The sequence below is a fragment of the Cryptomeria japonica genome, chromosome 8 (assembly GCF_030272615.1).
Source record: "Cryptomeria japonica chromosome 8, Sugi_1.0, whole genome shotgun sequence".
Classification (NCBI taxonomy): Eukaryota; Viridiplantae; Streptophyta; class Pinopsida; order Cupressales; family Cupressaceae; genus Cryptomeria; species Cryptomeria japonica.
Window position 1 is genome coordinate 719,412,209 of NC_081412.1, and position 26,858 is coordinate 719,439,066.

General features: G+C 36.9%; 1 protein-coding gene across 3 annotated transcripts in view; it reads right to left on the reverse strand.

The window, feature by feature from the left end:
* Positions 1–26,495, reverse strand: part of LOC131074226 (sec-independent protein translocase protein TATB, chloroplastic) — a 54,171-nt gene extending 27,676 nt beyond the window's left edge. For all 3 annotated transcript variants that reach the window (XM_058010804.1, XM_058010803.1, XM_058010802.1), the window contains exons 1-2: positions 25,972–26,495; positions 24,614–24,735 (exon numbers count right to left, since the gene is read on the reverse strand). In XM_058010804.1, coding sequence (XP_057866787.1) covers positions 24,614–24,735; positions 25,972–26,218 — 369 coding nt within the window. In that variant the 5' untranslated portion in view covers positions 26,219–26,495. The remainder of the gene's footprint in view (positions 1–24,613; positions 24,736–25,971) is intronic.
* Positions 26,496–26,858: the final 363 nt, after the last annotated feature.

Sequence of the window (26,858 nt, forward strand, 5' to 3'; positions counted from 1 at the left end):
GCTTCGGATGCTTTACCTGAGTTTGGATTTCAAATACCATTCTAATCTGGCGAAAATTGATGAAGTTATCAAATTTTGAAGTTTTTTTCAAGTTTGGCTGATCAATGTTGATTGTGAATGTATGTAAGGAACTCTTCAAAGTCCACCCTATGGATGATAAACAAAGTCTGCCCTCCCTAGTTCTCAATTTGAGTAAAGTCCGCCATGAATGGAGAATTAAGGTGTCAAGTCATTCAAAGTCCGCCTAAGGTAAGGTGTAATTGGTGCAAAAGGTTAACAAACTCCACCCTACTTTGCACCTAAGTTGTAGAAAGTCCGCCATTAGAGATGGAAAGTCCGCCCAAGATGATGAGTGGAGATGCCTATGATAAACAAAGTCTACCCTCCCTAGTTCTCAACTTGAGTAAAGTCCACCCAACAACTTATGGAAGTAACATTCAAAGCAAGAAGTCCCCCTTTATGGTGTGTGCTAAAGGTATCAAGTCTTAAGAAGTCCGCCTTGAGGCAAAGTGTCATCAAAGTCCGCCCTATGGTTAAGACATCAAGCATAAGAAAATGGTTCCCAACTATCAAAAAGTCTGCCCTCCCAAGGATCATACATCAAACAAAGTCTGCCCTACCGGTTAGACCTCAAGACACCCCTCCACGATGGCAAGATGAGATTGAAAGTTGATAAATTGATCAAACAAGACTAAGATAGGGGTTAGAATGATAAAATTTAAAGGTGAAATAAATAATTTGGAGGTGAGGTGGGTTATAAAAGTCCGCTCTATATTGAAGAAGGAAGTAGGAAAGTCCGCTCTACCTTTGGTTGAAGAGGAACAAGTCAAGGAAAGTCCGCCCTAAGGTGAAAGGAGATGGTGAGTGGTGCATAGAATCACATAAAGTCTGCCCTCCTACAAAGACCAAATACAAAAGATGAATGAAGTCCGCCTTGGGATGTATGTGCTGCACAAACTCCACAAAGTCCGCCTTCCTACTTGGGAAAGAAACTCAGAAAGTCCGCCCTTGATTGGATATGAAGCATGAATGGTGCACAAACTTAACTAAGTCTGCCCTGCTCATTGGGAAAACAATTGCTGAAGTCTGCCCAAGCTCAGAAATAGTGACGAAATATTTTGGTGAGGTCCACTAGCAAGAGGAAAGAATCACATGAAGTCCGCCCAGCTATTGAAGTTCGAACAAAGAATTAATTTTAGAAAGTTCCAAAATTTGGAAAGACAAAGGGAAAGCATTTTTAGAAAGTTTTCAAATTGGAAAAAATTGAAGATTGAGTTCGAATCGTGAACTCAAATCAAAAATGGAAACTTTCTCATGGAATTGAACTCAGACTAGAAACAAAATCAGAACTTTCCCCAAGTGACTGAGTTCAACTGAAATGAATTTAGAAACTTCCTTTGAAAGATTAAAGACTGCATTAGAAACAAATTTTGAAGATCTGTAATGTCCCCTACCTGATCTATTTCAATATATTAAAATTGATCGATATTCTTCAATTAGTTAATATCAAGTGTTTATCTATTTTCCTCATTAGATGATTAATTTCATTATTCATAGTTCTTAATATAGATATCAAACCTTGCTACTACTTCAATTTTAAGGGAGAAGGGTTTACGTATGTTAATAAAGCACTTAGAGACCAACTACAATAGGTTCCCTCAAAGTTTAAAGATCCAAGCCCTTAATTATCTTGGGTCTATACCCTCAAGGATTATGGGTCGCTGATCCCCACCCTATCTTGGGACTTAACATATTGCTTGGATTTAGACTGCCCCTCTTTGGAACATCTCATTCACATCTTCTTAAACACTGACAGTAATAACATTATTTAGACTATAAGTATAAATATTTCTTATGTATTATGAATATATATATGAAATTACGTATGACTGTCATATATATTGCAGTCCATATTAATATTACTATCAATCTTGCATAAGAACATTATTGGGCTTCATATATTAAGCATACTTATTAAACACATCCCATGCATACCACCAAGAACAAGGATGTTACTGCCTGTAACTTAATAACAGTTCTGATCTGATCTGATCCATGGTGATGTTACTAGATGCTTTGATTCCTTTTTCTTTATATCTCTCAATGTGAGGGAGAGGTCATACCTCTTCATCATGTATGCCCTTTGGCAAGAGACACACCCTTTCACCATTAACACACTTTAAAAGTGTGCAACTCTTCATTATTTCTGCCCTTTGAGAGGGACACAACCTTTCACAATCAGACTTGCACTTCTTATTTAAATCAGATCTGCACTTCTGATTTCCAAGTTATCCCCCCCCAAATGAGGTTCTCTTCTCCTTTTTATATCTTATTGTTGAGGGAGTCACAACTTTTCCTTCCATGTCTTTTAACCATTCATGAACTTAATTAAATTTTAATTAATTATATTTAATTATATTCCTTATATTATAATTTAATTTTTAATATTTTAATTTTATTATTATTATTTATTATTAAATTCCATTTCAAAGTGGGGATATCACAGTCCGCTCCACCCAAGATTGCTTGTCCTCGAGCAATGATCATGGAGTGTTCAAAATGACTTCCAATATGAAATGGCTTTGGAAACACACATGGAGTAAACATGCTGGAAACATATCAGGAATGCACCAAACATGGAGAATACACATAAAAAACGAAGCATACACATGGATATATGCATACACGCAAATACTTGTATTGTTAGATTCCTTCTTATTGACTAGAATTATTCATCGATTCCTCTTTACCCTGCAGGATGGTAGGATCAAGGCTCTGATGTCCCCTACTAGGGTTTAGTCAATTTTAACCATAATTAATCTATTTTCAAAGTACTTATGACTTAAACTAACTTGATAAACAGTCAAGACTATCTTAACATGAATCAAATCTGAGATGTTCTATTCTTTCTTTAGTCTATCAAGTACTTGCTATCTTACCACACTAAATAATTAATCTTATTCCGATTCATTTATAAATCATTCACATATTTATTAATTTCTAGTTATATGAATTATAATTATTATATTAATATCTATTATTATATCCATATCTAGATTTACAATCATTATATTATTCTTTTTTCCCTTTCTGATCTACCCTGGCTTCCTTTTATATTCCTCTTCTTATGTCGTATTACTTGTATTGAATTAACAATATTATTTTACATTATCAACATCATATTGTATTGACAATATGATATTATATTAACAGCAACTTGTTCTATTAACAATACTATATTATATTAATAGCCACCTATTATATTTAATAATATTATATTAATAATATTAAATGGCATTAGTAATATCGAATTGCATTAATAATATTACCAGCCTCATATTATTACCCGTAGGGATTTTCCCAGTCACATTGACTGCGGATGCATTCCTTATTTCTTCTTTTTCTATCTGCTTATTATTTTTTTTATCTTCCTTATTCTGAATTATAACCTCAGAGATGTACCCATATTCCACCCCCTCTACGATTCATTTAGACTCTATATTTATCTATATTTTTAAGAGTAATCTCCTTTCATGTAATAGTCATCACTATTCACACAGCAACCGTTCACCACACTTTGGTGAATTGTATTACTTTATAGAAAACAACTATTAAACATCACAAATACAAATCTTCGTAATAAAACAAAGACCATCGCACCCCTTCCGTTTCATTAGCCATTGTTTTTATTAAGTGTACATAATAGATCGTACCTTTTCAAGTGTAAATCGTATTTCTTTGTGATATTGGCTGTTTAAGAATTAATTAATGTCTTAGACACTCATTTCTAGCATTCGCTGTTCTTTCATAGATATATGTTTGCAGTATATGTATAAATGGTTTGTTGTATATGTATTAACATAGATGTATATTTTTTGTATAGTTTGTTGAATATGTATTCTAAGTCTTCAACATGTATATGCTGCATTCTGGGTTTTCAATATGCTGTATATAATTTAATAATTTGTTTATAATTTATGTAATATAATATTAATTTAAATACTTCAAGAATATTATTATTGATAAATAAATATAATTAAAAAAGTAAATATTTAATAATTTCAAATAATCATTTGTTGATAAATATTATATTATATTATATTAATAAATAAATAATAATTGTTTCATATATATCAATCAAGGAGGGGACATGGCAGTCCTTCCTTCCCGAAATTGCTTGTCTTCAAGCAATTGACAAGTTTCTCAAACCGAATCATTTTTCCAAAAAATAAAAATAAAAACAAAGTATACATATATATATGTGAAGACACGAAGCATACATGAAATGTATACACAATACACGTAAGGTAGTGAGGCACAAAGTCTGAATACAAGTAATACACATGAATACATGACAGGAATGATGTATGAGGCATAAGAGTATGTAAGACATGAAGTATCTACGCAGGGTATGAAGTAATACACATGAAGTCATCTAAATACATGCAAGGCTTGAAATATACATGCAAGTCTTGAAGCATAAACATAAGTAATGCTTGTAGCAATATTAACAAATACACGTAAGATCTGAAGCATAAAGCATGTATATGAAACATATACAAAGTAAACACTCTATGCACAAACCCCATACATCAAGCATACACTTAAATACATAAGACATGAGTCATACATACAAATACACATAAGGTGTAAATCCAAAGCATATAAGGCAGAATTATCCACATAAAAGAGGGAGTATACACATGAATATACACAAGGTGTGAAGCAGAGTGAATACAATTAGGGTGTATAACATACAAGTGAAATACATGTAACGCATGAATCACATAATTTTTTTTAAGTCACGAAGTATATATATGGAGTGTATGTGGTTATGAGAGAAGTACTTATGTAGAACAACATATGCTATAGATAGGATGCAGTCACATGTAAAGCATACATGATAGATACACTTAGAGAACGCACATGGGGTAAGCATTCTGAAAACAAATCAGTCCTGAAGTAGCTATGTTTAAGATACCAAACATTTGAAGAAGGCACATAAATGCACATAACACATTGAAAACATATCAATCATGATGCGAAGCATATTCAAGACATAAAGCATACGCTAGGAAGGAGTGTATGACACGATCACATAATTATACAATACAAGTATACATGTACACATACAATGGAGCAAACATATTGAAGACACAGTAGACACATAATTATCCACAAATTGTGAAGAGTATATATATTTAAGAGAAACGTACATAAGGCACGCATACACACTTAAAGCATGAAGCAATTCACTTAAATAGATATCAGACATGTAGCACAAATCCCGAAGTATATACATAAAGTATGAAATAGGACGCATGTAAACATAAGGTAATATACATAAGGCACAGAGCATAGATGTAAGGCATGGAGAATTCACGTAAGCACAAAGTAATATGCAAATACATTGAGGCATGAAGTATGTACATGAGACATGAAAGGCTTGAAGCAATGCACACAAGTACCAAGTATGTATAAGAAAGGCACTCATGGAGTGAACACTCTAAAGACACATCAGTCATAAGGCATACATAAAGACGCAAGGCATACATGCTGAAAGCGTATCAGACATGAAGCAAACACCCAAATATACATAGCATAAAAGCAAAGAGTACTTGAAGCATACATGTTGAAAACATATCGGCCATGAAGCAAGACACAAGGTATACATGTTGAAAAACACATTAGACATGAAGCATCAAGCACCTTTTCCTAAGGTACTTGCAAATAGTTATTCTAATTTAGAATTTTGTCCCTATTTCACCTAAGCGGGTGGCAATTGACAAAGAACTATATGGGGAAAAAGGACTGTAGAAAGGATTGCATAAAACATAGACTGGAAAATAGAACTATATATTTTACGCCTTGATCCCTTTTTGAAGCAACATATGTAGGCAATTTGGGAAACGAAGGATGTTCCCAATACTTAGGTGTTAGGGTGTGAGGTTAGGAAGTGTCCAAGAAAAGTTATGTCAACTTAATACTTAATACAAGATTAATCACTCAAGATAAACAGTCAATTCAGGGGAAGGGGTGGTAAAACCTCCAACATAAGTAAAAAGATAAAATATATTCCTTGTATACTGGGAAGGATCCAAAAAGGATCACTTAATTCCTCAACAGCCCTACACCAAAATTCTAAGGTGGTTTTTGTTGTGATGTTTTCACACATCGCCCCATTGCAAATGGGGACCCCTACTTTTTCACTTTAAAGGTTAGTTGTCTTAGTTTAGTCATCTGGTAGTGTCTTTAGCTATTTAACATTTTACTTGAGGAGGTGTAATGCCTTAGGTTGTCAGGAAGTGATCTAGTCATGTCTCTTTCTTTAAGTGGAATTGAGGTCATTTTAGCTTTCAATGCCTTGGTGATGAGCAATTTAGGATGATCATTTCATTTTATCATCATCATCATATGCCTTCAAGATTAAAGATAAAAATTTTGAGTCCAAGTGCAGAGAACTGTCAAAGGAAGTGAAATGCTTGATGAGAGGGTAGTCAGGGCATTAGAAATGATGAAGAGGCTTTGTAGATATGAGGTTACTTCTATGAGATCAATGAAGAACCCTTGAAATGGATGAAGTGCTTGTTGGTGTGGTTTTATGCACGTTCAATACAAAATAAAATACCTAGAGATATCGTATTCTCTCTTTTTCAAAATCTTCTATGACCTAAACAACTGAACTGCGTGATCACAAAGACAACTCCAAGGTTCCCAAAATGCGTACGGATAATCTTAGTTGGTTTGTTGTGATTTGCTGGTAATTTCAAAGGGGACTTACATAATTGTTCGAGGAGTTAACCAATCTAAGGATTCTGCTAGTTCCCGACACTTGTAACTTTCTTTTTTTTTTTTTAAATGATTTTGCAATAAGCTCTTTCCAATTCTACTTCTACTAAGACGTGGAAAAAAAGGAAAAAGGGGGTGAGGGTTTAGGAAGATAATTATAATCCTAAGCTAATTCTATGAACTCTAGAGACAGAAATTGCAAAAATGGAATTTAAACCATTTCTTGTTTCGCCAAATTCAACAACTACACAAGAATAGTGCTATCTTCTAAGGAATTCAAAACATTTTCATATCACTTATATTCACCAACATATTGAACAATGAATATGGTAATAGAAGTTAAATTTTCATTTATTTGTTCAGGCTAACTTTGCAAAATAATTGAAAATCATTCAATTATAAAAAGTATGAACACATCAACTCCACATTAAGCAATTTTATCAATCCTTCGTTCAATCTATCAATTTGGAAATTAAATATATTCTCATGAGAGCCAAGAAACCATGCTAACTTGCAAAAGTGGGCAAAGATTCACCAAACTTCAATGAATTATGTATATTACTTAAGAAGGATCACTATAACGCTTTCTCTGAAATCTCTCCCTTTACAAATGAGAGGGAGGAGCCTTAAATAGGAGTACAAAATAAATGAAGAGCTAGGATCAATTTAAGATCAACGGCCAAGATTAAAACATTAAACCCTAATTACAGCAAGCTACAACAATTATCCAAAACGGACCAATGAGAAATAAACAACTATTAAATCCAACTTTCTTCTAGAAGTGGCCATCCCTTATCCTTTTCTTTGGTACCAAATTCGATGAACTTGGTCACTATGGGGTCAAGCTCTTCCATTGGGACACTTGGCGTAATGTCAATCTTGTATTCCATCAGGTCCATCTCATCTTCACATGTGGCAAAAGTGGCTATCCAATCTATTTCCAGTTTTTGAAAACCATCCTCAATGAACAGAAATGAGGATGATTTGCTAAAATGTTGCTTTTGGGTTGGATTTGCAGAAGTGAAGAAGTTGCTTTGAACTTTGGCTTTCAGGTTCTCTACATCCAAGTCCTTGTCTTAGACTATTTCCTACTCAAGCACATCGGAGACTATGACGAAGACCTTGTCTTGGACAGCTTTGATTGTTTCTTCTATTTTTGCACCATCAATCTTCATCTTCTCTAAGACTTCTCCTCTAGCCACCAAGGCGTGATACCATGTGCTGAAGTCATATGATGCCCTAGCATCAATTACATTTCCATTGACTAAGTCTTGTTCAGGGATTCCTTTCAGCACCTTTAGACATGGAATTGTCTTCTCTTAAATAGTTTGAAAATCTTCCCAGAACTCAACTATGCTCTGGATTCTATATATGAATGAAGAGATCTGATCATAGACCTGTGCCAATTCTTCCATGAATTTGATGGCTTTGTCTGTGATTTCTGCAATCCATTCCTCGGCTTCTTTGGCTGCCATCTTCATTCCTTCAAAGCTCTCAATTGATTCCTGTGGAAAAGCCAAAGGTGGAGTGACTACCTCTTCTCTTCTAATAAGGTTTATCAAATGTCGGATATAATCCTTCAATTGTTCATTCTCCACTTTGAGTTTGTCCTTCTTCCTCTTTCCTTAGTCTTTCCTTGATGGCCTTGACTAAATCATCTAACTCCTGGACTTCTTGTTCCTTTGTAGCAGGACCTAAGTCCACAGTCATTAGCATGTAATCTTCAGGAGTGATGTCCTCTTTTGTTTTGTCAACTTTTGGAATGGCCACCTGTACTAAACGAGATCTTGTGCCATCTTTATGAATTAAGGAAAATTTATTTGCCTTCTTCTTTTCCACAGGCTAGTTCAATTTGGCTAAGAACTCTGTTGAATTGTCCACTGGTTGGACTTCTATAATAGCTTACTTTTTCATTCTTTCTATTAACCAATCCGGTACCATTGGCTGTTCAATGGCATCACCCTCTTCATTTCCTTCATTTCCCTTGAGTGTGGAAATCATTCCCTCTTGAAAATCTCCTTCTAAGATATCAACTTTAATATTCTCCAATTCCTCATCCATTATCATCACTAGATTATCAAGGCTATTGAGAACAACTTGTTGCTAGACTGGTTCTTCACAAATTGGAGGAGGAATTTCCATCTCAATTTGTAGATTGTCTGCAACTGGACCTTTGTTCCTATCTATGGATGAGCCAACTTCTTCAACCAAAGAAGTGTTGGTAGATGAAGATGCATTGTTTGCTTTATGCTTCTTGTGTATAATTTCCTCATCCAAAGTCCTCTTTCTTCTTGGCCTTAGTGAACTCTATGTTGTATCCTTCCTTTTCCTAGAATTTCCACTTTCTGGTTTCTCAGAATTGTGAATCACTTCATCTTGATCGGAAGAACAGGAATCCATGCTTCTTATTAAATCATAAGTGAAGGCAGTATTCTTCTCCTTCAGTTTGTGAGTCTGCTTATCCACCCACCACTTAGTGTATTTCATGACAGGCCTCATCAATGTATCCAAATCTGAAAGCTTAGGATTCAGACCAATCTGTTGTAGGAAGAGGTTTATCTTTTTCTTCTTCATAGCATGGCTAGGTGTAATATCCATCATCTTCCAATTGATAAGGCATGGAGAAAAGCTCAATTATTCTAATCATACTCACTGATATCCTAAACCACACTCTCTTTCTTGTTTCATACTCATCAGCTGCATTGGCCCTAGAAATCCTCAAGATCAACTCTGTGTTTATACTTCTTTCTGTTTACCATCCAAATATGGTGATGGGGATCAAAGTTGGACCTTGATCGATAGAAGGAGAATGGGTACCATTGCATTTCCACATTCACCTTATCAAGGGCCTGTGTTGATGGACGTGATTCTAACATCTTTCCAACAAAAAAGGGAAAAAAAAATCCAGCCCTTTTATTGCCTCTTTGGATTTTCTCATATGTGTCCAGTTGTCTGATGACTTCTAGCAGTATCATCTTATGTGTAGGATATCTTGGAAGTTTGTATAGGCATCTTGTAAATACTTGGACCCTTAGGTATGTGAATCTGGGAAATTGAATATACCAAGATCCAAACTTGCCTATCAAATCCTTGGCCTCCTATGTCAATCGTTGATGAGTACCTCCTTGAAATATCCTAGTGATGTACATTAGGAATGCATCATTGACTCTTTTGAAATGGGATTTCTCCTATATATGCAATTGCATATTATAGTCATATGCTTTGAATTGACCATCCTTGTTTCCCACCACGCCTTTGCAAATCAATCCCTTATATCTGTAACATCTTGCCAGCATGTAAATGATGTAGGAACTCGTGTAAAAAGACTTCAAGGTCCACATGGCCAAGGTTGGTATCTCCAACCTGTTGTGACATTTTCACACATCGCCCCATTTAAATGAGGACCCCCTCTTTTTGCTTTTGTTTTGCCCGTTCTTCTCTCTGCTTTTAGGGTTTTGAATGAGTGAGTTATCTGTCTGGGCTAGGGCTAAGCCTTAGGGGTTTCTTTTGGATATTTTTTAAGCTGAGTCCAGACAAATTTTGAAAGTTATTAAGCGTCCTTCCGAGGGTTGATTATTGAAGTAAGATAAGTCTGTCAGGAAGTCAGATATGTCTCAGGTTAGGTCTAGTCAGGGTTTTTGCGGAAAAATTCAAATTTTGTCTAAGTGTTAGCATTTTGAAGATGAAATTGTATATTCTTGCCTAGGTAAATTTTGATCAAATTTTGGAGGCAAGATGATGCCTGAAACAGAGAAAGTGCTCCTGTCCTTCACTGGAGGCCCAGGGCGAATTTCATTCTAAGTGCAATTTCTTGTTTTGCGAGAGCTTGCTAACTGATTCCGGGCCTTGAAGATGACCTAACTCTGCCTTGTGAAATGATTGGAGACCTAAATTTTGAATATTTTAGCCAGAAAGGACAAAAGTGCTCCCGTCCCTCTCCAAGGGACCAGAGCACAAATAATTTTGAATATTTTAGCCAGAAAGGACAAAAGTGCTCCCGTCCCTCTCCAAGGGACCAGAGCACAAATGTTATTTTATGCATATTTGTCACTGACTTTTCTATTTTGTTTTGTGCAAGGTCTTCCGGAATGATAATTGGACATGACTTGATACTTTTGAAGATTTTGAAGGCACAAAAATGGTGAATTTTGAAGGTTAAAGGAAAAAGTGCTCCTGTCCCTCACCAAGGCAAAGTGCTCCCGTCCCTCACTGAAGGACCAGGGCGAAATGACTTATTTGAGTCATTCCTGGCCTTGTTTGGTCAAATCGAAACATCAAAGGCATAGTGAAGGACGAAATGAACGTGATAGAACATCCAAACTTGATTAAAAACAAAGAAATGATGAAGTTTTTGCCTAGAGGGTCAAAAGTGCTCCTGTCCCTCACTGAAGGACCAGAGCACTTTTCTTTATATGCACAATTTTAGACCTTTTTTGGACATTAACTTTTATTCATAGCATCAAGTAAGATGAGATCTTCCTTAGCAAAGGAATTTCGAGATGAAAAGTGAGACAATTTGGCTTGGAAAGCAAAAAGTGCTCCTGCCCCTCACTGAAGGACCGGAGCTTGAATTTCAAATTTGCACTGCCTTTGCAAGATTAAAGTGATTTTATGATTTGAAGAGGTTAAGGGAGGCATGTTTTGTCCATTGAATATAATTTAAGCGGTTCACAAAGGAGTAAATCAACCCAAATGACAAAAAGTGCTCCTGTCCCTCACTGAAGGACCATGCCACTTTTCAAGTTTCTCTTCTTTGTTTGATATTTTATGGCAAAACTTGACTTGGATGGGAAGGACTAATGATGTTTTATGCCTTAGACGCAATTGAGAGGTTTAAAGAACAAAGAAGTATGCCAAGATGTAAAAAGTGCTCCCGTCCCTCTCCAAGGGACCAGAGCGATTTTCCAAAAAGTGTGAATTTCCTGCAAGGCCAAGGCAAGTTTGTGATTGAAGTAAATGGAAGAGGACATGATTAGCCCATTGAAGATAATTTGGGAAGCTAGCAAAGGACAGATAAGCTTGAAGTTGAAAAAGTGCTCCTGTCCCTCACTGAAGGACCAGAGCACTTAACATGTTATCTAGCCTTTCTCACCAATTTTGGAAAAATTGAGGCCAAGGCGCAAGTTTGAAAAAGTGTTTAAAATGCCTTAAAGTGGAATTGAGATGCGAGAGTTGCAAATTTTGACGAGAACTGGCAAAAGTGCTCATATCCCTCTCCAAGGGACCAGGGCGCAATTTCCAAATATGACTATTTACCTTGCATTTTGAAATGATGTTTTTATTACCAAGGCTCATGATGGAGTGAAATGTGATATTCTACGCCTTGAGGGTAAATTGAAGATTAATGTGATCAAGAATTCATGAAATGGACTCAAAAGTGCTCCCGTCCCTCACTGAAGGACCAGAGCGCTTTTTATGAAAACAACAAATTCCCTCCGAGATTATGCTAAGGCAAAGTTGTGTGAGATGGGAAAGATCTTCTAAAGAATGGTGAACAAAAGTTTGACTTCAAAAAATTGAGAATCCTAGCCTAAAAATGAAAAAGTGCTCCTGTCCCTCTCCCAGGGACCAGAGCGAAGTTATTGACATTCTTTATTTTTGCCATATCCCAACGTTGATACCCTCCAAATCGCATTAGATGCCAAATTGCTAACTTTGGAATATTTGAAAAAATTAATTAAATTGGCATTTAATAAATTAATTTTGGGCCTCAAAAAATCGAATTTCTATTATAAAGGCATTTAAAATTAATTTTTATTAAATTAAAATTGAAAATGGAGCGCTTGAGATCTTATTTTATTTATTTGACAAGTCGGCCTATCCTTTTTGCAATTTTATTTATGTTTTTAGGCCTATTTTGACAAGTCGGCCTAGGGGGGAGCAAGGTGGTGAGCACTCTATATATTGAAGGGGTTTGTTTCACAATTCAAATCATTCAATCATCCTTTCAAGTGCGAATTTGGAGAGCTAATTGAAGGTGCGAAATCTAGCTGGAGTGGAGCAAATTTCTACTAAGTGTGGAGACTAAGGAGGGCGAATTTCATCTTGAAGGCTATTGGAGAGGCGATTTTCTTGCTAGGTTGGAGGATAATTTCCAGATTTTTGAAGAGGCTAGTGGAGTTTATTCTTTTCCAAGCTAGAGGAAGCGCAATTTATCCAAGAGAAGGCTATGATCTACACTTTGCCTAGCGAATTTCATCTATTTTTGCATCATTTCTTAGAGTTTAATACTCAAGAGGAGGTATGGCAAAATCATCTTGACACCCTTATTCAAGGTTTGATTTTTTTAGACATTTTTTAGAGAAGTCTAAGTATTGCGTGGTTAATTAGGAAATGATAACTCAAGATTTATCATGAAGTTTCCTAATTAAAATCTTAAATCTTCCTTTTAAGTTTAATTTCTACACTTCAAGATATATTATTAATTGTGAAATGTTGTGTAGGTATCAAGATGGCGATTCCAAAGCCCGAAGGATCTACAAGTCGGACGGTCTCCTCCAAGAAAATCAAGCAAGGACAAGGGCGACCTCATCCAGTCTAGCATCGACAAGGACGACCTTCTTCGATCCAGCATCATCAGGATAAGGGCGACCTCTTCCAACCCAACATTACAAGGCGAGGTACATCAATCATCCTGCACATCAAGGACACAAGAAGTCAGAGCAAGGGTTCGTTGAAGAAGCAGATAGTTCCAGATGAATTAATTAAAGCTAACTTCTCAATGTTACCAAATTGAGTATCAACCAAGTGTCAAATGAGGTGGCATCCCAGTCATCACTTCTGCAGTCGGATAGGTCCACCTCAGCGTGTCCAGATTCAATGTACCTAACTTATGGAAGGTGGCACAAACTTCGATGTACCTACCCCAGCTATCCATTGGTGGAATTTTCCAGAGAGGACATGTGTCCAAGCAATACAATTTTATCATTGGTCAAGCATTAAATGTTATGTAATGGTTGTAACAAACCCTAATTAGGGTTTTCATTGTTGAATCTTGGCCATTGATCTCGAATTGATCTAAGCCATCGAATTGTATTGAGGGCACTATATAAGCCCTGGCTTTTCATTTGTAAAGGCAGTAAGTTAGAGAGTAGTTAGAAGGTGATTAGAATAGCAATTAGAGTAGAGTAGAGAGAGAAGGCAAAGATTGTTGCCAAGATGTTGTTGTAAAAGACTTGTAACTTCATTGAAGAAATGGTGAAATTTATGGGTCGATTCGACAATTTGCATGGTCTCTATACTTCTCATGTTTGATTTCATGTTATTAGATGAGTGGAAGAAATGTCCTTGATTGATGGTGAAATTCGTATATCCATACTACTAGCAGTTTGTTGATTGCAGACTTGCCTTGTGTAGTCAACTGGAATCATTCAGCTTAAGCCTAACTTCAATTATCGCTTCTTCATTGACATGCATCAGCCTGATGGTGTCTATGCCTGCAGTGATGATTTGAACATCATAAAGCTTTCCTTCGAAGATCGCACTAACCTTGTGGAGATGGTCCTGGGATGTCAAAACAAGACTTAGTTAGAATTTCATCAAAGATCATTCATTGCTCTTACATTCTTAGTGTTAGGATTAGATTCTTTCCTCGCCCTCATCTTTTTTCCTTTTTTTTTTCCAAATCAAAGCTAGTAAGAGCTTGTGTTCCAGCAATATTCAAAGCAAATCAAAAGTTCAGTCATCAAGTGTAAGTCCCCTTGTGATTCCAGTAAATCACATCATACCATAGAGAGCTTATCCACACGTAGAGACCCTACATACAAGAACCTTGAAGTCATCCTGATTGAACCTTTTCGCGACATCTTTAGCATTCGGAGGCTTTATTCAAGAGAGGATAAGGTACCCTTGGGTATTTTATTCTGTGTTTGATAGTGTACAAAATACACGTCAACACAACCTTCTTCCGTTTTGTCACAATCTTGAACTCTAGTTGTGGTCCTTTGTTATTGAACTTCATCTACACCTTTCTGGAAATCCCTCCTTGAGTTGACATCTACCACCTGAAAAACATGAAAATTTTCTAAATTAAAAAAAGGGGGTTTAATGTTTGTTTCCGGCCTGGAGTGCAAAGTTTGATGGAATTTCAAAGGATAATTTGGATTAAACTTATGAAATTATAGAAATTGTGAAAATCAGAGATTCACTGGTAAAATTACAATCTATTAACTAAGAAAAGATTACATTTATAGGAATTACAAATCACTGTAGATATTAATGAAACCAACTACTTCTAACTACCTACTACTGTAGACATCTAATATGCCAACTAACTAATTACATTATTGGCCATTAACAGAATAAAGAAATATTATTCTAACACCCTCCCTTAATGGTCAATCTATCAAAAACACAAAGTTGCCCCTTGAATTTTACAAACTTATCAGGGCTCAGAGACTTGGTGAGAATATCCACAATCTGATCTACTGTCGGAATATACTGCAACTGAACCGATCCGTCTTCTACCAACTTGCGGATGTAGTGACAATGAAGCTCGACATGCTTGGTACGTTCATGGAAGACTAGATTTTTGGCCAGTTTGAGCACCCCTTGATTATCAGTTTACAAGGGAGAAGGACATGTTTGCGGCATCTACATGTCAAAGAGCATCCTCTGGAGCCAAACTGCCTCACATGCAGCCTTGACTGTTCCCCGATATCCAGCTTCGGTCGAGGAAAGAGCCACGGCTTGTTGCTTCTTGTTGCTCCAAGTGATGGCACCTATACCCAAACTGAATACGTACCTAGAAGTGGATTTTCGGTCATCCACCGATCTTGCCCAATCTGAGTCAGTATAACCAATCAGCTTTGGATCGTTGCACCTACGATACAAAAAACCATAGTCTGAAGTGCCTTTCACATATCGCAGCACTCGCTTCGCTACAATCCAATGATCAGCTTTTGAGGCTGTCATGAAGCGAGAGATGTAGCTGACAGCAAAACAGATGTCAGGTCTAGTGGCAGTGAGGTAGATGAGGCTGTCTACTAGTTGCCTAAATTCGGTTTCATCTATTGCAAGTGAATCAGACTTGGTTAATAACTTCAACCCTTTCTCCATAAGTGTGGAAGCAAGTTTACAATCTTGCATTCGAAACTTGTCAAGCAAACTACGAGCATATTTGGACTGTGAAATAAAGATACTCTCATCAATCTTCCAGACTTCAACACCTAAGCAGCCCCAAATCTGTCATGTCAAAAGCTTCGCACAAGCCCTGTTTGATGGCTGTGATCACCAGTAATGATCAAGTCATCCACGTAGACCACAAGAAAAAGGATATCATCACCGGAGAGTTTGACATACAGATTAGTGTCAGAGGGACTGCACTGAAAACCATGTTCAACCAAATACTGATCAATCTTAAAGTACCAAGCCCGAGGGGCTTGCTCCAGGCCATAAAGGGCTTTTACCAATCTGCAAACCTAATGTTCCTTACCAAGAACCTTGAAGCCAGGAGGTTGAGTCATATAAACTTCTTCTTGCAACTCACAATTGAGGAATGCACTCTTAATGTCCATCTAGTGAAGTTTCCATCCAAACTGAGTTGCAATGGCGAGAAGAAGACGAATTGTGCTCATCTTGGCAGTAGGAACAAAAGTCTCCTTGCAGTCAATGCCCTCCCACTGTGTAAATGTCCGAGCAACCAATCTAACCTTGTACTTATCCAAAGTACCATCTGCATGATACTTGACTTTATAACCCATTTCCAGTTGATAGGTTTCTTCCCAGGAGGCTGATCAGAAAGAACCCAAGTGTTATTCTTCAGAAGACTATGGTATTTTGTCTCCATAGTCTTTTCCCACTCAAGAATGCGTTTAGCCTCGGAATATTTCTAGGGCTCATGGATGTTGTGGATGTTGGCCATAAGTGCAAAGATGATTGTATTATGTTGCTTTCTCTTTCAGCAAACTGATCTATCCTCAAGAAGCTCATCATCACGAAGATCTCCTATTGTCTTGGCCCACCATTTAGGCCTAAGGGTAGAAGTACCAACATCGGGCATTGCAGGAACAACATCTGTTGGAGTTTCCGGAACAAAGTCATCTAGATGTGAATCCTGTGATAAATCAGGTGGTGCTGGATCAGTAGATTCCTCATCTTCAAAGTCAAAATGCTCTAAAGCCCTCCCATCATGGGAACCAAGAGGAAGACAAACAACAACATCAGAAGTCTTCACAGACTAAGTCGCACGACTAGGAGTAGTAGAAATTGTAAAAATCAGAGATTCACTGGTAAAATTACGATCTATTAACTGAGAAAAGATTACATTTATAGGAATTACAAAGCACTGTAGATATTAATGAGACCAACTACTTCTAACTACCTGCTATTGTAGACATCTAATATGCCAACTAACTAATTACATTATTGACCATTAACAGAATAAAGAAATATTATTCTAACAGAAACTGTAATTAAAATCAGACTTACTGAAATTTTGGAAATTGAAATTAAGTCTGATTGTGAAATTTTTGCCTCCAATTCTGCATAAAGCGTAAAAAGCAAAATGGTCTTTGAGTAAAATTTGAAGAATCTGAAGTAAAAATTCTCTTGCAAGTCTGGAAAATTAGAAATTCAGATTGAAAGTTGTCTTGAAGTCTGAAAGAAATTGGAATTCTGAATGATGATCTGCCTTCAATCCTTAGTAAACCTGACAATTTTGATAAAATCCCTTAAATTGCTTTAAGGAATCACTTTCAAATTTGTCTCTAAGTGTAGAAATTGGACTCAAATTCTCCTAGAAGTTGCCGTGTACCTGCAATTTACTTCAAAATTTGCTTTGAAGTTTAGAAAAAATTGTTTCCTAAGCTTCAACTTTCAGCCTTGAGAAGTGACTTGTGAGTTAATGAAATGCCAATGCTCATGTTTATAGAGAAGTCGAACTCTTGCTTTGTTTTATTTTTGTTTTTGTGTTTAATTGGAAATGAATCTGGTCTTGTTTTGAACACCAAGTCGAACCTTCTCTTCCTTTCTTGCTTTCATAATCTCAATGGCGATTTCTTGTGCTTTCTTCTAGAACCTTCTCTTTATGGCAAACTTTGTCTTGATTCGAATTTTTCAAATTTATCAACACTTAGCCAATTTCTATCCACCTTGGGCAGACTTTCCACTTGTTTGAGGAATTTTTCATGATGCTAGGGGTGGACTTCATGGTTGAACAAGGATTTCCTTGATGTTTAGGCAGACTTCGCACTTGGTTGGGAATATTCCTCACTAGGGCGGACATGACTTGACGTCCAGGAATTTCATCATGCTAGGGTGGACTTCACTAGAGGACAGGAATTTCATCATTCCTAGAGCAGACTTGGCTTCAACTCAAGGAATTTCACCTTGCTAGGGGCAGACTTTCCATGGAATTGAGGATTCTTGGCCCAAACTTCATACTTAGCCATTTTCTTGTGATCTTCCATTAGCACTCCAGGCATGAATTCTCTTGGCTTGACACTTCTTCTGACTCAAAAACTACCTGTGATCCTGGGAAAAGCAAAAAAGCAACATTCTATTTTTAGAAAAAGGACAAAAAAGCAAGTTCTTGGATTGGCCCCAAAATGCCAAAAATGAAACTTTCAAAAAAGCAAAAAGTAGAAAAAAGCAACTTTCCTAAAATATAGGAAGTTGTCAAAATTGATCCCAAAAAATTGCGTTTTACTCCTTCAACCTATCTAAGCACTGTTCGCAACTACCACCCCTCGGCTGCCAACTAACAAACCCGATTACAACTTAATTAACTAGTCGTATTCCCGTATACAATAATGCGGCTAACAAGCACATCCATAGCATCAGAACGTTCTTTTGATGATTCTTTCTTCTTATTGATTTGATGACTCCTTTGAATTTGAAGAACTCGAATCATTTGCGAAGGCGAGAGACCAAAGACAAAACCTAAGACGCCAAAACACTACTCTGAAAAGCAAAAACAAGGGGGTCCCCATTTGCAATGGGGCGATGTGTGATTACGTCACAACAGTGCTGCAATCAGCAAATTAGGACAAGTCAAGTTACTTCCAATGACCCCCCAAATCCACATCTTGCTCCATCACCATTTCCAGTTGATACTAAAATCCCCAACCAGCTTATTTGAGCCACTTCCAGTGACCATCTAAAAGTATGACTACCTTGGGATGACTTCCAATTGGCTATCAAAAGCCCGGCCAGGATGAGCATGTCCTTCTTGGCAAGATCAGCACTTGTTGAGGTAAGTATTTGATGTTTTGAAGGAAGATACTGCTTGAGGTTGGTGAAGTTTGCTGAGTTTGAGCGAAAGCGAATGGAAATGTTCATTGAGCAAATGATATTGACACTTTCGAGGCACTTCCATTCACCCTTCAAATCCACGACCAAGTATGAACATTTCCACTTGAGGGTGAAAAGTCTGAACTGCTTGCTAACACTTCCAATTGAGGGTGAAAAGCACAACCAGCCTTGGCCACTTCCAGTTAGCACTCAAAACCCCACCCAAGGACATAAAGATGTAGTGTTTACACTGCTAGAGATGAATGATTTCAGTGTTTAAGCAAAGGAAGTAACCAAATTGATGAAGACATGCAAATGCTTTAAGGTGGAAGGTGTCACTTCCAATGGACCTCAAAATCCACGAGCTCCTATGCTACTGTCAGTGCCCCCTCAAAACCCCAATCTGCTACATGCACTGTCAGTAGCACCCCAAAAGCCCGATCCCATTGCTATGATTTCCAGTGCATGTCTAAATTTCCGACCTGCCTTAGGCTACTTCCACTTGGCCACCAAAAGCCCAATCACTATGCTCAATTTCCAGTTGGCCATGAAAAGCCCGGCCTAAGGACACAATAAGGAATATGTTGTTGTGTCAATGCTTGAACAATAAAGATGGGTTGCTTTCATGAAGATGGATAAGGTGATTTAAATATCTGATCAGACAAAGGAACTAAGGCCAATGAACAAATGAGGATGAAGGTGAATAAGAAAAGAAGTCATTGCTTCCAATTGGTACCAAAAAACCCGACCTACTTCAAGTCACTGTCAGTGACACCTTAAATCCACAACCTCCTTGTTTCATTTCCAGTTAGGGTCCAAATCCACGACCCTCTTGTAACACTTCCACTTGCTGGTGAAAAGCCCGATCAGTAGATGTCCACTTCCACTTGGGGGTGAAAACCACAAACTTCATGGGATCACTTGCAGTAGGGGATCACAACCCCGACCAACTTGGAACCATTTCAAAAGACCCCTCAAATCCATGCCCAAGAGCAGAATAGTGAAAAAATCAGACCTTGAAACAATTCAGATCAGAAAATAACAGTAAAATCAGACTTAAAACACTACAGAATCAGACCTTGAAATGTGAAAATCCGAACATCATTTCACCTTATTAAATATGCATATTAGATCAGAAAGTTAGAAAATGTGTGAAATTTATTTGATGCTGACTTTGTTCGTTTTGCAGATGAGAAAAAATGAAGGCCTTCAAGATCAACATAAGGATGACAGCGAATGCAAAGAACATGATCAGCATGGCGATACACTAGCACACTTCAATTGCAACATGTGGACAAGACATACATAGAAACATTCAACATCATGAGGAAACCAAAGAGGGGGAATCAAGCATCATCACTTCTAAATCACAAACTGAAGATTACTTCACAAAGACAAGGACGAGGTATAGCAATGAAGATAGGAAGATGTTTTACAATCTTGAATTTCCTCCGGAAATCCAAGCATTATTACTGGTACAACAAAGAAGTAACCTTGGTGAAGGGCATCAAAATGAGAAGATTCAGAATCAATGCAAGGATGAAGGATGAAGTGCAGCCCAAAGATAAAATTCCCAAACAGGAGGCTTCAAGTGAAGGTGATCTAGTCAGAGAGATGATCCAATTTGGGAATATCTCCCACCACCACCTCAATCACCTCGGGCGCTTAGAAATATTGAGTATCAAGAGATATTGCCTAAATCACAAACTCTTGTGATGAGTTACAAGGAGCAAGTCGCTGAGGTGGTGCCCAGTCATCGCTAACTCACCTTCACAAATCATTCCAATTTGGGGCGTCCAGATTCTATGCACTTGACTCATTCAATGAGGCGGATAACTACCACATGTGGTCACAAAGTTCAATGCACCTAGCCTCATCATCTATTGGTTGGAATCCAAGGAAGGACCTGTGTCCTATTTACTGTAATTTTATCATTGGTCGAGCATTAAATGCTATGTTATGGATGTAACAAACCCTAATTAGGTTTTTCATCTTTTAATCTTGGCCATTGATTGTGAATCAATCTGAGCCACTCATTGTAAAGAGCTATCTATATAAGGCTCAAAATTCTTATTTGTAAAGCTTAATAGTCAATAGTCAATCAATCTGAGCCACTCATTGTAAAGAGCTAAAGTAGAGTAGGAGAAAAGGGAGATTGTTGTCAATACTTTGTTGCAAGAAGCATTTTAATTTCATTGAAGATATGGTGAACTTCATGTGTTGATTCAACATTTTGCATGGTCTCTACTTCTCATTTATTTTCATGTTGGTTAGAAGGATGAAAGCTATTATGGATGATTAATGGTGAAATTTTTATGTTCATACTACTAGTATTTCGCTGAATGTGAAGTATCTTGCGTGGTCAACTGAACTATCTTCATGAGCTTAACTTCTATTGCTACTCACTCATTGATATGCATTGTATTGATGGTGTCTATGCCATTGGTAGTAATTTGAACATGATTTTGCTCTCCGTAGAAGATCCCACTAAACTTTGTGGAGTTGTTGCTTTGCATGGCAAAGCAAAAGCAAAGTCTAGTTGAATTCCACTAAGTCAGTCAGAGTCTCTTACATTCTAGGATTAGATTAGCTTCCTAAACCCTATCTCTTTTATCTTTTGTTTTAAAGTCAAGTAAATGTCCATTCCAGCAGCACACAAACATTCAGGTTCAATGTAAGTCCCCCTTGTGATACCAGCAATATCACATCATACACACTGAGTATCCAAGAGCACGTCAAGACCTGACTATCGGAACTTTGGATTCATCTCGTTTGATACATTGTTCAGCATCCAAGAGGTCTTTGTTCAAGAGAGGATAGAATACTTAGTATTTTATTTTGTGTTGCAGAGTGCATAAAAACACATCAACAGGTTTCAAGTCTTGGCTTATGTTTTGAACTCATAAAGATGGACCTCAGTGCACTTCCATTCGGGAGTGTAGTCTTTAGAAAGAGTGACTCAAATGAGTTTGAAGTCTTTGGCCAGAGAATTATTCTTCCCATCATGTTTGATGGATGGATGCATATCCTATTTGATTGATAGATGAATACCTGAGTATACAAGAGAATGAATATTAAATAATTTTAAAGAAATAGTAACACAAAAACAACAAAAAAATTATTAGTGGATTGGGCTAATTACATTTTGTATCATTTTTCTAACTTCACAATCCAAAAAAAATTTAAGACCTACAGGGTAAAGGCAAACAGGTGAACAAAGGGATCAGAGATCAACAAATAAGGCATCCACTTAATTTTTTCAAGCTACCATTTAAAGAGGTATGGCCCATAAAGGCTTTTCTGTTTTAGTTTAACTTTGTTGGGTTAGGGTTAGATCTAAGTTTATGTTACAGTTTTTAACCTTTTTGATATTAAGGTTTAGGGATGATCATAATTATAATCATATGGAGGGGAACAAGGAGCCAGAAGTATTAGCTTCTACTCACATTTTGTACTCTAGGAGCTTTACAGGTTAATTGTAATGTCCCCTGTTAGGTTTCCTATATTTTGCCCTCGAATTCCCTAACAAGATATGAAGTATACTTAAACCCTAATAGAGGACGTTACACATTTATCATTCACTAAGAAGGTATTTATCAAGCTCAATATTGTGTGGGAGTTGGATACCCTCCTGACATTAGGTCCTCCAGCATTGAACCTAAAAAACACCTCTTTAGATGGTGACTTTTGCTTGATAAGCTGGCTGGCTGTTAGTACTGTGTGCCTTTTTAAAGTTGACAAATCGTGCTCAGTTTGTAGAAATGTTGAGTAAGTTAAATGTTCATTTTTTGATTGTCCATATACTTAATGGATTCAGAATGTCTTCCCATTGCATTGGATCAAGATCTCTGTTAACAAAAGTATCACCTGGTTAGATGTTTTGCTTGGTTCATTCTCTTCTATTGTCAAAAGTAAATTTGCTTTTAAGGCGTGGTTTATTGTGTCCTCCAAAATTGTGCAGTTGCTTTGGAATGCTGGAAATGAGGACTTATTTCAAGACAGTGAAAGGAATATCGACAGTGAAAGGAATATCATTGGCTTTTCCGGAGATATAATTATTGCCAATGTTGTGTTGCAAGTTAGAATGTAGGTTGGTGCTGGTGTACAAGATTTGAAAAGGTTTATCAATGAAAGAGAGCCAGTTCCTTCTCCTAAGGTTTCTGTCAAAACCAGAGGGATACTACTCCATACTGGACTGGAGGCATAAATGAGGTGAAATATGATCCTGATTGTTGGCTTGTTCAAGATATACACCAAGATAAAATGGCTGTCCCTGAGCGCTCTGCACCTGCTGCTTCCTCCCCCATTATCATTTCTTGAGACTCTTCCTCTGATAGTGATAATGAAGCCAGTATGAGAATACCATATCCACTTGTTCCTTTCAGATTATATATGGATGAATGGTTTCAATATTGTGTTGAATATAAGATCCAGTCCACTAAAGACCACCTTACTGAAACTATTGCTCCTCTACTGGACAGGAGAATCAACATTAAAAACAAAGCCGAAAAAAAGAACATAACTTTGGACTTTTTTATATTGAGACTATATATGATTTTGGCTCAGTATTGCTGGATTTGTTGCCAATGGAGTTTATAGTCTGATTACTCACATATCATTTCTAGTTTTTAATAATGCTGCCAAACCGCCCAAACAGATGCTTGACGGTTGACTGAGCTATATTTGTACTCTTTTCTCAATATTAAAAAAATATCAGAACTTTGGTGAGGCAGTTATTTACTTCCAAAAATTTGCAATATCCTACATTTGGCAGTTGATGACTCCTGGGAAAATGTTACAATTTGCAAGCTCTCCTTCCTACCAAAGGCTGTAATGGATCCCCAAAACATTAACCTGGTTTCTTAATTTCAAGGATAAAAATACTGTTTCTTCCTACAAAGAAGATGAAGATTTAACTCGAACTAGGCAAGTCGTCCAAGTTCAAGTCCAAGGCAAGGAAAACAAGTTCAGGTGAGTCAGAAGCAAGGACAAGTTGAGAATGGTGAGACTCAACAGACCCTATGAGGCTCACCAAGAGTCCTCTTACACTTAATCAAGTATGCCAAATAAAAACTTCATCCAGAGTGAAGATTTTGATTGTTCTCTCTCCTAATAGCTCACTGCAGAGCAGACAAGGTTCAGAGCTGAAAAAAAAAACTGATTTCTCAGCATAAATAACAAATTTGTGAACAATGTTTTTGTCATGGGAAAGGGCAAAAGTTTATTTTTAGCGAAATTCCTGCAATTTATGATTTTTCAATTCAATGAACCATGGCACTGAGTTCACGCCAAGTAGGATTCTGGATAATATAGTAAGCAGTGGTTAGGTGAGTCCCCTGTTGCATATTTTTACTAACAGAATTCACTATAATCTTCCTTAGTAACCGGGGATCCTTTCATTTTTATGTAAACATATCCTCCCGATACACAATGCTTCAAATTTCAAACAGCTTTTTCAGCAACTTGATGAACTACGATAAACTATAAAATATAACAGAAATTTCATGCTCTCGGGCTAGACTTTAAAATGGATTCTGGACATTACAAAAAAGAATGCTTACTTAAGAACCCTCAATTGAGGATTATTGAGTACCTCAGCGAGACCCTTAGGTCCAAACACAAGCAGAGCCACAACGCCAATGACCAAAGCTTCAGGTGCACCTACGCCAAACAACGAGGCCTTCACAAGTCTTCGTCTTCCCTGCCTCCGGAAACCTACAATCCAGGAAAAAAGAATTATATCCTTTTGTTCAAAACCATATAAACAAAAAATTCTTCAAGCATTATCATCATTTTGGAAAGAAGAAAGAAAGAAATTTTATTAATGCTCAAGATTGAAAAATTGGCTAATGGAATTCTAAAGTACAACCAGTAGAAATAATAAGGAGGAGTGACAAGAAACTCTAAAGATGCCGCAAGCTAAAGCTAAACATTACAAATAAAAGAGTAGTTAGTAAGAAGGGTTGAACCCAAGGCAGATAAAGGCCTGAAAGACAAGCCACATGGGCATATTTGTAATGTTTGTAAGACGAGCCACAAACATTACAAATAACCATGAGGGAGGAAAACTGATCACAAGACCCAATGCAAAGACAGGATCAATAAGGAAGGAAGACCCATCAGAAGACATAATGCAAAAATAAGGCCAACAGAAGGCATTATATGAAGTTATAAATCCAGTCCAGCGGGCCTGTCCTTGTATTTGGAATAGAGATAATATCATCTGAAGTTCTGTGACAGACCCACGTAGGCATACATACACAGGACATTTGCACTAAAAGTATCGGCGCAAGCTTATCTAAGTCCTTCAAATACAAGGAAGTCCCATTGGCCGTCTGGCCTAGTGGGCATTATTAAAAAACTTCCTTCATTCATTCAAGTTCTTCAAATCAATTGAAGGAATTCACGTATATAATTAGACCCACATAAGCATTTATGAAGTATACCCACATCTTCATGCATTATTACAGTAGGCTATAAGCAATCTAAGGAGACAAATCCATCCCAAAGGATTGTTTTTTGGACAGTCTGAAGGAAACTAGAAATTATCACGAGTATAGACAAAGACGATAAATACTTTACAAAAATCCATCTGACGGTGCAGAAGAAAGCCTCCTGCTTGATTTATAATTTCGGGGAATTCGAAAAGACTGTGAACACATACACCATAACAGAAGTGACAGAAGTGATCTTCAAGCATGATGAAGGATTTTTATATTGTTTTAACAAAATACAAAAGATTAAAACTGTGAGGTTTTATAGTTAAAACATAGTGTTTTCTTCTCAGTTAAAAAAAAATCAATTAAATTTGCAAAGCTTTATAAATGAAATACAGAATTTTTAGTGTTTTTTTCTCAAAAATAATACTCGGACTGATTAGAAAGTTCAAAAGATCATTTATGTCAATCGAAGGGACCAAATTCTTTGAATAAAATATGGTGTTTTGCTTACCTGTGTAAGCTGCATTGAGCAGCAAGGGCTGACCCAAATAGAATTTAGAATGCAAGCATATAAATGAAGAATGCCCACTTCTGTAAAATGGTTTCTTTGCATATTTGGGATCTCTGAAGAGTGAAAGAGGAGGTGCCCATTTTCGGGTTGACTCAGAATGGGGCACTACAGAATACGGGCAATAGCAAGCGGAAGAAGGCTTGCAAAGTGATAGCGCTGATGGCCCTGCAACAGTAACTGTAGCCATTGTTCTCAGTCTGTTGAAAGAGCAACCATAGCCACTAGAAATATGGTATAATAGGTGTCATTTTTATTCCTTCCGGATGCTCCATTTGAAAGCTATATGAGATACGATGTCAAGAACTTCACCTTAACTGATTTGAGCGATTTAAACATACTTTTGTTGGCGGAGTTTGGATTTGATCTGATGGGGGCTTCAGCTATTAAATAAATAAATAATGATTAGACGGGATTATTAGGGCCTACCAGTCTTTAAATACAATTGAAATTTTAGGGAGGCTTAGAATAATATACAATAGTAGATGGAGTTAAAAGGATAGATTATGGAAGAGTAGATTCTTGTGTTGAATTCTTAAATTATTTTTAATTATATATATATAGAGAGAGAGAGGGGGAATTTTTATACTTAATGATTTTTTCAAGATGTTTTTTTCAAATCACTAAAGTCATTTTTTGGAATTTGTATGTTGGTGAATATTTTGACACACCGCAATCCCTTCAATGGGACCTTATCAAAAAGTAAAGCCCCTATTTTTGGTCCTTGAGATTCCAATAATTGTTAGTGGCATAAAATATTTTGCCTACTAGTTTAGGGGTTTTTAATTCATGAGGCATCATTAGAAGGCATGTAGATTTTTTGTTTTCTT